Here is a 13998-nt window from a genome sequence, read left to right as displayed (position 1 = left end):
GAAGTCTGCCTTGATTCTGAAGCAATGTCTGTTTTTAGCCCTGGACACGGCAAAGCTACTGCTTATGCAGGAGAAATGATGCCTGTCACTCTGATCTCAAATGCAGTCTCTTGGGTCACTGGGGAATCCCTAGGCACTGTTTACCTAATGTGGTTTCCTTGTTTTTGTCCTAATCCTAAACAGCTTTTGGAGAAGGTGCTCCACTCCTTGGATGGTAGAGCTGTGTGGCTTTTTCCCAATGTTATAGTTTCAATAATTTAACTCCATTTGTTGTGCCTGAGGGTCCACGCAATGGTCCGCCTGCTTCTTGGTCCACTAACTTCAGGTGTATTTGTCAACTTTTCTCAGGCCCTGCAGTCTTGGGGACAAAGTTTTTTTTCTTTCCTGGTCAAGGCTCATTCCACCAAGAGTCATTGCTTCCAGTCTTATTCAGAATCAAGCTTCTGTTCTATTTTGTAAGGTTTTATTAGAGGCTTGTTGGCTTGTTCCTCTGTTGACCCCTCATGTTCAGTACGTTCGGACATCCGAAGTAGTCATAATTATGAAGTCGTACTTTGGTGTATTTCACGAAAAGGATTTTACAGGTAAACCAGAAATCTATATTGCCTGTTTGCGTGAATTTCTTTTTAAAGCAAAATTGTGGTTTACTCTTTTATTACTTCCCTTCCCTCCATTCCCCCACTGCTCCATTCAGTGACGAAAGGGAATGAATATACCTGGGCATAGGAGCATATGAAAATTGCTTCATGCGACAACACTGGGGCCACTCAGCGCTGACCCACAGGTAGTCAATAACCCTGTGGAAGCTTATTTACTTTTTTTTTCCTCTCTTGGTGGCTGAATGGAGCAGCAAGGAAATGAATCTACCATAAGTATAGGTGTTTGTGGAAGTATGCATTAAAAAGTGATCATTTTACTTTGCTCTGCATGGAGTTAAGCTGGCAAAATTTAATATTTAAGATCTAAGAAACCAGTTTTTGGTTTTATCAGTTGAATGGCACCAAATGCTGTGTACACACGATTGGAAATTCCGACAAGAAAACCGTGGATTTTTTTCCGACGGAATGTTGTCTCAAACTTGTGTTGCATACACACGGTCACACAGAATTCCAACCGTCAAGAACTCGGTGACGTAAAACACTACAACGAGCCGAGAAAAATTAAGTTTAATGATTCCGAGCCTGCGTCGACTCGATTCCGAACATGCGTGTTTTTTTGCGCGTCGGAAAAACAGACGATCAGAACTTCCGACAAGAACTTTTCCCATTGAAAAATTTTAAGAACCAGCTCTCAAATTTTTGCTGTCAAATCCCGACAGAAAATGTCCGATGGGGCCTTCACACGGTCGGAATTTCCAACCAAAAGCTCACATCGAACTGTTTCTTTGACGGAAATTCCGTCCACGTGTACACTGAATAAGAGAATACAGTATGTGCTAGAAGTGTAGCTATCCCTGAAACATCAGAGGGTAGTACTAGTACCGGACTTTAATGTGTAGTAAAGCAAAGCTGTTTTACTTTTTAGTTGGTTTGGTTTACTTATTGGGTGCAGTCCTTTTTTTTTAATCTGACCCTGCTGAAGGATATGTGCATTTGAGTTCCAGCTTTACAGACCTGCTACATCCTGTACTTTTGAGCCGGTGTATTGTCAGTTTGCTGCCTATCCTAGAATGCTCCGGAAGTCACGTGGCGGCCAACTGCGCATGCGTTCCAAACGCAAATGGCGATGCGTTCCAATGGATTCACGACAGTGCACACCAGTGAAACCTCGGTCGGCATCCAGGCTCTTTCCTTAACATCCCCGTGGATTGGAGGATGTTAAAAAAAGAGCCAGGAGGCCGAGCGGAGCGAGCCGTCCGAGCAAAGCGAGGATGTGAGGCCGACTGGCCACTTTCCTCTAAATCCACGTCGCCCTGAATGCCGGGTTCGCTGGTGTGTACTGTCGAAAATCCATTGGAACGCATCGCACTTGCGTTTGGAACGCATCGCGCATGCGCAGTTGCCCGCCACATGACTTCCGCAGAATTCTACGATAGGCAGCAAACTGTGACACTACACCTGCACATTTCCCTGCTGTGCTCTGCTATTTTTCAGGAGGAATTCAAGGCAAAAAGCTAAAAATGTTAGGGTACCTTTTGAGCACAATGCAGATCTTCAGTTTTTGAGCTCGGTTCCAGTCTAATTTATCTCAAATGTTTATGTACTTCTCCAGATGGGCTCTCATTGAGGTGAACTTGACTCTTAATGACATATGTATCGCTGCGCGGGATGGATGGCTTCTCATGCAGTCAAGCAGGCAGGCTTGGATGTTTGTAATTCACTCAGATGTAAGAGATAAGCTACAAATATGGACTGCTGTGCAAGCCAAGGAGATTTAGTTAATCTGACCTAGATGTTCTTTTGATGATTGAGACCCTGTCCTCTCGAAACACTTCTCAATATCAAAATGAAATTCAAGGATATCTGGCGCTCAGCTTCTGCGTCCTCGCAATGACAGCCTTTTTCAATCAGCGAGGAACAAGAGGGAGATTTACTATATTAAGTTGTGAAGCTTTGCAGCTCTTTAGCTCATTGGCATTTGAGTCTGCAATGATATTGAAAGTTGTCAGAGGCTGTAGCTCCTGTCTCTTTGGGAGGAGGATTAACAAGAAGTGAGACCAACTTACTTTTCAATATCATTTTATTTCTTGCTTTCATTTTTTATTTTCCTGCTCAGAAGATGAGTAGTAGCACAGGGGTAAATATTTAAAAACTCCATATCCGGGGGTATATAACGTCAAAACGTTCTTTCTAGCTTTGAATAGGGGGTGGAAGGTTGGAGCTACTTTTAGGGCTTTGTTCACTGTTCCACGTTCCGAATTGCAGTTTCGTCGATTTCAATAGCACCCCAAATGTGGCACGTTTTCCCCCTCGATTCGGCAGGCGATAAAAACACGCAAACGGATCCGCACTCCGGTCGTTGCTCTTAAAAATTTGTAGTGTTTTCTTAACCGCTTGAGGACCGCCGCACGGCGATATACGTCGACAAAATGGCACGGCTGGGCACAAGGGCGTACATGTACGTCCTCTTTAATATCCCAGCCATGGGTCGCGAGCGTGACGGCTGCTCTCTCGCAACCCGGTCCTCTTCTCCGTGACCGGACCCGCTCGCCGCCGGTGTCCCGCGATCAGGTCACAGAGAGGAAGAACGGGGAGAGTGCTTCCTAGTCAGACTGTCTGTCATAGGGAATGACGATCAGGGACGTCACACACCAACCACGCCCCCCCCCCACAGTAAGAATCACACATTAGGGCACACTTAACCCCTACAGTGCCCCCTCCTGGTTAACCCCTTTATAGCACTGTTCGCTGTAAAAATGACAATGGTCCCAAAATAGTGTCCGATTTGTCCGCCATAATGTCGCAGTCACGATAAAAATCGCTGATCACCACCATTACTAGAACAAAACATTATTAATAAAAATGCAATAAAACTATCCCCTATTTGGTAGACGCTATAAATTTTGCGCAAACCAATCCATAAATGCTTATTGCGATTTTATTTTTTGTAAAAAAAAAAAAAAATATGTAGAAGAATACGTATCGGCCTAAACTGAGGGATAAAACTTTTTTTTATTATATATTTTTGGGGGATATTTATTATAGTAAAAAATATTGAATTTTTTTCAAAATTGTCTCTCTATTTTTGTTTATAGCGCAAAAAATAAAAACCGCAGAGGTGATCAAATACCACCAAAAGAAACCTCTATTTGTGGGGGGGAAAATACGTAAATTTTGTTTGGGAGTCATGTCGCACGACCGTGCAATTGTCAGTTAAAGCAACGCAGTGCCGAATCACAAAAAGTGGCCTGGTCTTTAAGCTGCATAATGGTCCGGGGCTTAAGTGGTTAAGCCACAGTGGGCAAATGCAAATAGGAATGGTTGACGCATTTCAGCCTATAAGGCCTTAGTCACTATGACTAAGGCCTTATAGGCTGAAATGCGTCAACCATTCCTATTTGCGTTTGTCCACTGTGGCTTGTTAATAAACACTACAAAATTTTAAGAGCAACGACCGGAGTGCGGATCATCTTTTCTTCATTACTCTACTTAGCTAGTGACTGTGGATTGAGCACCCGGGAACCTTGCTTTCTATGGGCAGGCATCCCGTGATTCTATTTGCACAATTTTTTAACGCGATTGTTGCCCCCATTCATCCTAGCTGTGAACTGAGCCTTAAGATTTTATTGCGGTCTGTGTCACCTTTGGGAAGTTAAGCTTTCTTGATTTATTCTAGGGAAAACTATCACAGAGACTGAACGTGGGGGAGAAGCTTAAATTTGAGTTGTCGCCAGGACAGAAATAAAGGGGAATCTTCTAATGGGGGATACTTGTTCCAGTAGTAAGGATGAGCGCCGGCGTGTTGGCACAGCCCACGTGCAGAACCCACCAGGGCTCTGCACGTGGGCTGTGTGAACACGCCGGAGCTCATCCTTATCCAGTAGCGGTTTTCTAATCGGGCATTTTCCTCACTTTGGAGAGATTCACTCTCACTTCCTGTTTTGTCTACAGAACAGAAAATTAAGAGAAATCTCCCCCAATGGGTCACACATGGGGGGGGGGGGGAACCTCAACGTGGTTTTCACCATTTCAAATGAAAACTTTTGTCTTTAGTTTTAATTTTAAGGGCCAAGTCCACATTTTGCAAAAAAAAAATGAATGCAAAAATTGTGTATTTGTAATTGTTTTTCAAATCATTGCAGCTGTGATCAACAGATCATGATGGAATCATATTCATCGTTCAACATCTTTCTAGATGGAGTGAAGAATGTGGTTGGGGCCTGTTTTTCTACCCATCTCTCCTACTCCCTCACTATAATTCCATATATAATGACATGACTGAAGTAAAATAAAAAAAAAATCATATTGTTATTATTTGACAAATACATTATTTCTAAAGTAAATCATTTATATTTCACAAAGTTTATTGTGGATCAATTGGATATACAACACAGTGACACAAACAGTCTTGGAACCATCATTTTGCAAAGATTAAAGGATGGTTGTCTACAGAATAATACTTGGAATAATGGCAAAAGAGACCTTGGACACTCAATAGAAGACCTTGATCATATGCTCTCTTGGTGCCTGGGTCTACCAACTTTCCTGCTTTTTTTATGTGTCGCACTCCCCATATTCTTAGAATGCTTTTGGTTGTTTAACAACATTTTTATTTTATTTTTTTAAACCGAGAAATCTGGGCAATTGGGAAAAAAATGTGAACAATGAAATTGGAAGTAAAAAAAATAACATAAAATAAATCCTTTGCCCACCTATGGTTCAGGCTCTGCTTTGGGACATCTCTAAGGTCAAGAATCAAAAGAGCTGTGTCCATCAATGAAGAAAGTAAAAAAAAAATGAAAAAAGATTTTACCGAAAAATCGATTTCTCTTACTTGGACACATCATCCAGCCCTCTATTGGAGTTTATATTTCTGACGCTGCTTTGTTATGAACTGACTTGCCTATAGCAGTAAGGGGATGAGGTGATTTTATACCAGAGGGGCCCATGAGTGAGTGAGTGAATAACTTGTATAGCGCAACAAATGGGAACTTAATCGCCTCAAGGCACTTGGCATCCAGAGTCGTACCGGTCTTTCAGAAGAGGTGGGTCTTTAGTTTTTTCCTAAAGGCATGATGGTTTTCCTCCAAGCGGATGGTAGTGGGTAGAGCATTCCAGAGCCGTGGTCCTTGGACCGAAAATCTACGTTCTCCCTTCGATTTGTAACGGGATTTAGGAATTTGGAGAAGGTTTTGGTTGGTTGACCGGAGAACGCGCTTGTTGACGTACGGTTTTATTTTCTCGCTTAAGTATTGGGGAGCGTTCCCCTGTATACATTTGTGGGTGAGGCAGAGTGTCACCCGGTCCTGTACGGGCAGCCAGTGGAGGGACCTGAAGACCGGGGAGGCATACCCTGGCTGGCTTCTAGTTTATTTTATCGATGTCTTCAAGGAGTGGTGTCTAGTCATAGGAAAAGTTACCTGGGGTTATCTTGCCATCCACCTAAATTTCGCCTCACAGCCACCAAGCACCGTAGCTTGGTAGAAAAAGTGAGCATAGGCAAAAGAGCAGTTAGTGAATGCCTACTGAAAAGGCTATATAATTTGCCACTGATCTGTTTTACATTGTTTGACTAATATACTTGCCTAATGATAGGTCTTTGAGATTGCTGTGGTTTACTCTTTTCATTCTGACTTGACTCTTCTTGTCGGTTTTATTTTTTATATTTTTTAGACTCCTGGTTTGAGAGCCGTTCCAAACAAGATAACCTGGATATTTGAAAGATACGCAAGGATGAATAAGGTAATGCCTGCTGTGTTAATAATTTCCCATGATCTTGCACTGGAACCATTATATTTGTGTAATTAAAGCTAAAACGTATATGTGTGTGTGTGTGTATATATATATATATATATATATATATATATATATATATATATATATATATATATATATATATATATATATATATATATATATATATATACACACATATATATATACACACACATCTATCTATCACAAAAGTGAGTACACCCCTTAGATTTTTGTAAATATTTTATTCTATCTTTTCATGTGACAACACTGAAGACACTTTGCTACAATAAAGGACCATCAACTACTTAGGCCCCTTTCACACTGGGGGCGGTGGGTGCGTTGGCGATAAAGTGCCGTTATTTTAAGCGGCGCTTTACCGTCAATTTCGCAGCGCTATTCGGTCGCTAGCAGGGTGCTTTTAACCCCTGCTAGTGGCCTAAAAAGGGTTAAAAACACTGTAAAGCGCTGCTGCAGTATAGACGAGGTGCCCTTTGATTTCAATGGGCAGGAGCGGTATACACACACCGCTCTAAAGATGATGCTATCAGGACTTTCTTTAGCGTCCTGTTAGTGCACCGCTCTAGTGTGAAAGCCCTCAGGCTTTCTCACTGGAATGTGAGGAGTGGCTCTTTTAGGGCGCTTTGCAGGCACTATTTTTAGCGTTATAGCACCTGCAAAGCACCTCAGTGTGAACGGGGTCTTAGATTTTTAGATGTGATGGTCTGTGCTTTCGCTTTTCCCTGCTACAGTTTTTATACATTAACACACAGAAAGCTCTGCATATAAATGGCACGTGTTGCAAAATATGACTGCATTCTGTGATCCTTGACTGGAAACTTTTTTTTTTTATTATTGTTGCTACAGGTAGAAGCGATGGAGAAAGGTGTGGAGCTCACACAGGCCCTATATGGATGTGACAGGGCAGAGCTTTATTTTCAACTGCTGCGCCTGTATGGTAGGTATTCTATACTTAAAGTGAATGTAAACCCTCACATATACCCGGTGAAGTGAACAGCCTCAGACGATACACAGAGATAAAACAAATCTTCCTACATAAGTTTTTTACTTGTATATCTAGGTCCATAAATATTTGGACACAGGCACAATTTTTTATTTTTTTAGGTATTTACCAAAACATATTCAAGCTATAGTTACAGTTGTGCTCATAAGTTTACATACCCTGGCAGAATTTATGATTTCTTGCCCATTTTTCAGAGAATATGAATGATAACACAAAAACTTTTCTTCCACTTATGGTTAGTGTTTGGCTAAAGCCATTTATTATCAATCAACTGTGTTAACTCTTTTTAAATCATAATCACAACAGAAACTACCCAAATGACCCTGATTAAAAGTTTACATACCCCAGTTCTTAATACCCTCTACTGCCCCCTTTAACATCAATGACAGCTTGAAGTCTTTTGTGGGATTTGTGGATGAGGCTCTTTATCTTCTCAGATGGTAAAGCTGCCCATTCCTCTTGGCAAAAAGCCTCCAGTTCCTGTAAATTCTTGGGCTGTCTTGCATGAACTGCACGTTTTAGATCTCCCCACAGTGGCTCAAAGATATTGAGGTCAAGAGACTGAGATGGCCACTCCAGAACCTTCACCTTATTCTCCTGTAGCCAATGACAGGTCGACTTGGCCTTGTGTTTTGGATCATTGTCATGTTGGAATGTACAAGTACGTCCCATGCGCAGCTTCCTGGCTGATGAATGCAAATGTTCCTCCAGTATTTTATGATAACATACTGCATTCATCTTGCCATCAATTTTAACCAAATTCCCTGTGCCTTTGTAACTCGCACATCCCCAAAACATCAAAGATCCACCTCCGTGTTTCACAGTAGGAATGGTGTACATTTCATCATAGGCCTTGTTGTCTCCTCTCCAAATGTAGCGTTTATGGTTGTGGCCAAAAAGCTAAATTTTGGTCTCATCACTCCAAATGACTTTGTGCCAGAAGATTTGAGGCTTGTCTCTGTGCTGTTTGGCGTATTGTAAGTGGGATACTTTGTGGCATTTGTGTAGTAATGGCTTTCTTCTGGTGACTCGACCATGCAGCCCATCTTTCTTCAAGTGCCTCCTTATTGTACATCTTAAAACAACCACACCACATGTTTTCAGAGAGTCCTGTATTTCACCTGAAGTTATTTGTGGGTTTTTCTTTGCATCCCAGACAATTTTCCTGGCCGTTGTAGCTGAAATTTTAGTTGGTCTACCTGACCGTGGTTTGGTTTCAACAGAACCTCTCATTTTCCACTTCTTGATTTAGAGTTTGAACACTGCTGATTGGCATTCTCAATTTCTTGGATATCTTTTTATATCCCTTTCCTGTTTTATACAGTTCAACTAATTTTTCCCGCAGATCCTTTGACAATTCTTTTGCTTTCCCCATGACTCAGAATCCAGAAATGTCAGTGTAGCGCTGGATGAAAGATGCAAGGGTCTGTCAGGAGTCCAGAAACTCATTGACCTTTTATACACACACACTAATTACAAGCAAACCGATCACAGATGAGGATGGTTACCATTAAGAGCCATTCAAACCCCTTTGTGTCAACTTGCGTGCATGTTATCAGGCCAAAATAACCAGGGTATGTAAACTTTTGATCAGGGTCTTTTGGGTTGTTATGATTTAAAAAAAAGTAAACACAGTTGATTGATAATGGCTTCAGCCAAACGCTAACCATGAGTGAAAGAAATGTTTGTGTTTTCATTCATATTCTCTGAAAAATGGCCAAGAAATCATAAATTCTGCCAGAGTGTGTAAACTTATAAGCACAACTGTATATAATGGATATGGACTGAGAGTGCACACTCTTGGATTTATTTTGAGGGTATGTACATCCAAATCAGAGGAATGGTTTAGGAATTACAGCTCTTAAGAATAGCCACCCTCCACTTTTTTTCAAGGGAACAAAAGTAATTGTACAATTGAATCAAAAACTGTTTATTGGCCAGGTATGGGCTACTCCTTTGTTATTTCTTCAAGTAAGCAGATAAAATGTCTGGAGTTGATTCCAATTGTGGTATTTGAATTTGGAATCTATTGCTGTGAACCTACATTATGCGTTCAAAGGAGCAGTCCATGCAAGTGAAACGTGCCATTGTAGGGCTTCAAAAACAAAACAAATCCATCAGAGAAATAGCAGCAACATTAGGAGTGGCCAAATCATGCTGAGCAAAGAAGAACTTACTGGTAAGCTCAGCAACATATAAAGGCCTGGACGTCCACTGAAGACAACCGTGGTGGATGATTGCAGAATCCTCTCTCTATGGTAAAGAAAACCCCATTCACAACATCCAGACAAGTGAAGGACATTCAGGAGTTGGAGGTATCATTTTCAAAGTCAACAATAAAAAGAAGACTTCACAAGAGCAAATACAGAGGGTTCACCACAAGGTGCAAACCATATATAAGCTGAAAGAATAGAAAAGCCAGATTAGACTTTGACAAAAAAATCTAAAAACACCAGACCCGTTCTGGAAATGCATTCTTTGGACGTATGAATCTAAGATAAATCTGTACCAGAATGATGGGAAGAAAAAAGTGTGGAGAATACTGGGAACAGCTTGTGATAATAAAAGAACACGCCATCTGAAAACATGGTGGAGACCGTGTGATGGCATGGGCATGCATGGCTTGCATTTCACTTGCTGAAGGCAAAACTAAAGGCAGAAAGACCAACAAATAAAGAACTGAAGACAGCTGCAGTTAGAGCCTGGCAAAGCTTCAGAAAGAAGGAAACCCAGTCTTTGGTAATGTCCATGGGTTCCAGACTTCAGGCAGTCAGTAAAGGATTCTCAACAAAATATTAAAAATGAATTTTTTTTTTTATGATTCTCTTCATTTGTCCAATTACATTTGAGCCCCTGAAAATCGGGGGACTGTGTATAAAAAATGGTTGCCGTTCCTAAAATGTTGTACTTGATATTTATGTTCAACTAAAACTGAAAGTCTGCACTTCAAATTCAAATTTATTTGGATTGTTTCGTTTTTATTTTATTCTGGTGATATACAGAGCCAAAAGTATGAAAATTGTGCCTGCGTTTTTTGTTTTTTCACTTTTAGTGTTATCACAAGAAATGTAACAATACAGCATGGCAGGTCCTCTTTATGGAGAGATCTGGGGTTCTAAAGAGAACCTGCCATGCTGTATTGTTACATTACTTGCGATGGCACTAAAAGTGAAAAACAATTCACGTCTTTTAAAGGGACAGTATAAAAATGAAAAAAGAATAAAAAAAGCAAATAAATAGGAATAGCACCCCCCAACCCCTGCATGAGCACGCACAGTAGTAAACACATTTGTAGGTCACACAAACATATGTAAACGGGGTTCACACCACACATGTGAGGTATCAGCGTAAACGTCTGAGCGAGAGCAATGATTCTAGCTCTAGACCACCTGTGTAACTCTGAACTGGTAACCTGTAGAAATTTTAAATATGTCACCTATGGAGATTTTTAAGTACCGTAGTTTGGTGCCATTCCACGAGCGTGCACAATTTAAAAAGCATGACATGCTGGGTATCAATTAACTTGGTGTAATGTCATCTTTCATATACTAAAAATTGGGCTACATATTATGTTTTTTTTTTTTATTATTAATTTAACTGTGTTTTTTCCCCAAAAATTTGTTTTGGTGAAAAACTAATGTGTGACATTAATTATGATTACTACCATTTTATTCTCTATGGTCTCTGCTTAAAAATATATATGTAATGTTTGGGAGTTCCAAGTAATTTTCTGGCTAAATTTTTTTTACAGATTTTTACTTGTAAGCAACTAGGGCTGCAACTAACGATTATTTTCGTAATCTTTTAGTTGGCCGATTATTGTTTCGATTAATCGGATGCCTTAAAAAAAATTGAATTTTTTAAATTTTTTGGGCCAATTTGTTGTTGGGCAGATTACAAAACACAAATTGCTGCAAAAACACATTCCATGCTTTTCTGCAGCTTCTCCATTGAAATATATTGAACCAAAAAAAACAAAATGGCACCGTTTTGCGTTAAAAAGTCCTTGCCCTTTCCAAATACGCAGCAGCTGAAAAGAAATCATGAACGTGTCCCATAGGAAAACATGTAAATGAACTGTAGTGTGTTTCTGCAAAAAACATAAAAAAACAGAGGTGTGACCCCAGGCCTGAAATGTTTAGTAGCATCATGTGGTTAAAAAAACAAAAATAAGTACAAAAAGAGCAAATCTTTTTTACTGTGGGACAGTGAAAGTAATATTTACAGTAGCGATTTGCTTTTTTGTACTATAAAGGGCTAATTTTAGTTTTTTTTAATCCCATTATGTTACTGGCCGATTAATCGATTATGAAAATTGTAATCGATTAATTTCATAATCTTTTAGTTGTTTCGGCCCTGTAAGCAACACGTGTCAGAAAAAGGCCTGCTCCTTAAAGGGGTTGTAAAGCCTCGTGTTTTTTCACCTTAACCCTTTACGCCGAGCGTACGCATATATGCGTCCTTGGCTTTCGGGGGTTATACCGGGATGATGCCTGCAGCTGCAGGCATCATCCCAGTACCGTTGTTTAGAGCGGGAGATTGGCTATCCAGACATAACCGATGCGGCTAAAAGCCGCTCGGTTGTTATGCCGGAGGAGCGGGAGGGGACATCCCCCCCCTCTCGCCGCTCTGACCGGGCCTCCCGTCCCACCAGGAGACCCGATCCTCCATCTCGCGCCTCCAGTGTCCAGGCACAGACTGAAACTAAGCCGTAAACGGCTTTGATTCAGTCTCCACAATGGAAACACAGAAGCAACGTCATGACGTCACTTCCGGGTTTCTCGGCTGCCAATGGCGCCGGATTTAAAAAAGTACACAGTATTCAGAATCTGCGTTTTCGGCAATCTGAATACTTTGAAGTGCAAAGGAGGGATCGGGGGTCTTTTAAAGAGTACCTGTCACCACCTATTAATGTCACAAGGGATGTTTACATTCCTTGTGACAGCAATAAAAGTGATAAAAAAAAAAATTTCAAGTGCCCCCCTCCCCGCGAGCTTGCACAACAAAGAAAACGCATACGGAAGTCGCGCCCACATATGAAACCGGTGTTCAAATTGCACATGTGAGGTATCGTCGGAGTGAGAGCAATAATTCTAGCACTAGACCTCCTCTGTAACTCTAACCTGGTAACCATAAAAAAAGTTTAAAAGGTCGCCTATGGAGATTTTTAGTTACCGTAGTTTGTCGCCATTCCACAAGTGCGTGCAATTATAAAGCGTGACATGCTTGGTATCTATTTACTCAGTGTAACATCATCTTTCACATTATGCAAAAAAATTGGGCCAACTTTACTTTTTCATTTTTTTTAAATTCATGAAAGTAAATTTTTCCCAAAAAGTTGCGTTTGAAACACCGCCTCACAAATACCGTGAGACATAAAATATTTCAACAATCGCTATTTTATTCTCTAGATTCCCTGCTAAATAATATATATATAATGTTTGGGGGTTCTAAGTAATTTTCTAGCAAAAAATATGGATTTAACTTGTAAACACCAAATGTCATAAATAGGCTTAGGCATGAAAGGGTTAATGCATCCTATGCATTAAGGTAAAAAAAAAAACACCTTGCACTGTCCGGTGCCCCCCAAGCCCCCGTTTTACTTACCTGAGCCCCGAACTTCCGTGGGGTGATCCCTCGTCACTCTCCCACGGCTTATTGGCTCTTCATTGGATAGATTGATGGCAGCATAGCCATTGACTCCCGCTGCTGTCAATCAGATCCAATGACACGGCCCGCCGGGGCGGGACCAAGTCATACACTCGGCAGCTATGTACGCAGAGTGCATGACACGGGAGAGCGCCCGCAATGTATTCCTCTCGGTAGAGAGCTTTCCAGAGGGGGTTATCTATTGCGTGGAGGAGCCGAGAGAGCCGCTGTGAAGAGGACGCTCGGGGCCACTCTGTGCAAAACGAACTGCACAGTCGGCAATATGACATGTTTTTTGTTTTATTTTTTTAAACGTAAACCTATAGTATCACTTTAAACACAAGTAAAACTGATAATATCTGTGTTTCAGCAAAGAATAATGATTGGGCTAAGGCAATACCACTCTGGCACAAAATGAAGGCGGAGAAAGTCGCAGCACCGGGGAAAACCCGTGGCCTGTTCATCAAATTATTTAAGGAAAATGGTCAAGATATTTTTCATCACATCCCAGAGGTAACTAAACTGCTTCACTACGTTTTTGTAGAGTATTGAACATCTTGTTATAATGTAAACCTTTTGTGTAAGAAAATGGAGGCTGCCATTTCTAAACCTGAAAATTCTAGTTGCGCTTGGTGAACTTCTGCGGTCTGGGCCAGCCTTTCTCAACCAGGGTTCCCCCATAAGTTCCGGGGGTTCCTTGAGAAATAGACAATTCCTGCCTTTTGGTTAAGTGACCATTGATTATCATTGCGATTTTTATTTAGAAGTTGTAAATGGGACATTGACCACAAATATAAGGAGCATTGTCCCTAGTGACCATCACATGTACCATAATCTGTAGTTATAGTAATTATTAGCAGGGGTTCCCTGAGCCCGGAAGGTTATTTCAAGCGCTCCTCCAGGTTAAAAAAAATTGGTCTAGGCCAGTGTTTCTCAATTTCAGTCCTAAGGCGCCCCAACAGGTCATGTTTT

The 13998-nt window shown here is 41.0% G+C and overlaps 1 protein-coding gene across 1 annotated transcript in view; it reads left to right on the top strand.

The window, feature by feature from the left end:
* The window catches only part of LRPPRC (leucine rich pentatricopeptide repeat containing), a 253528-nt gene that overhangs the window by 165722 nt on the left and 73808 nt on the right, over positions 1-13998 (top strand). Inside the window, exons 26-28 of the mRNA XM_040351539.1 lie at positions 6273-6341; positions 7221-7311; positions 13397-13539. Coding sequence (XP_040207473.1) covers positions 6273-6341; positions 7221-7311; positions 13397-13539 — 303 coding nt within the window. The remainder of the gene's footprint in view (positions 1-6272; positions 6342-7220; positions 7312-13396; positions 13540-13998) is intronic.

This window comes from Rana temporaria, chromosome 4, assembly GCF_905171775.1.
Source record: "Rana temporaria chromosome 4, aRanTem1.1, whole genome shotgun sequence".
NCBI lineage: Eukaryota > Metazoa > Chordata > Amphibia > Anura > Ranidae > Rana > Rana temporaria.
This window is presented reverse-complemented; position numbering and strand designations above follow the sequence as displayed.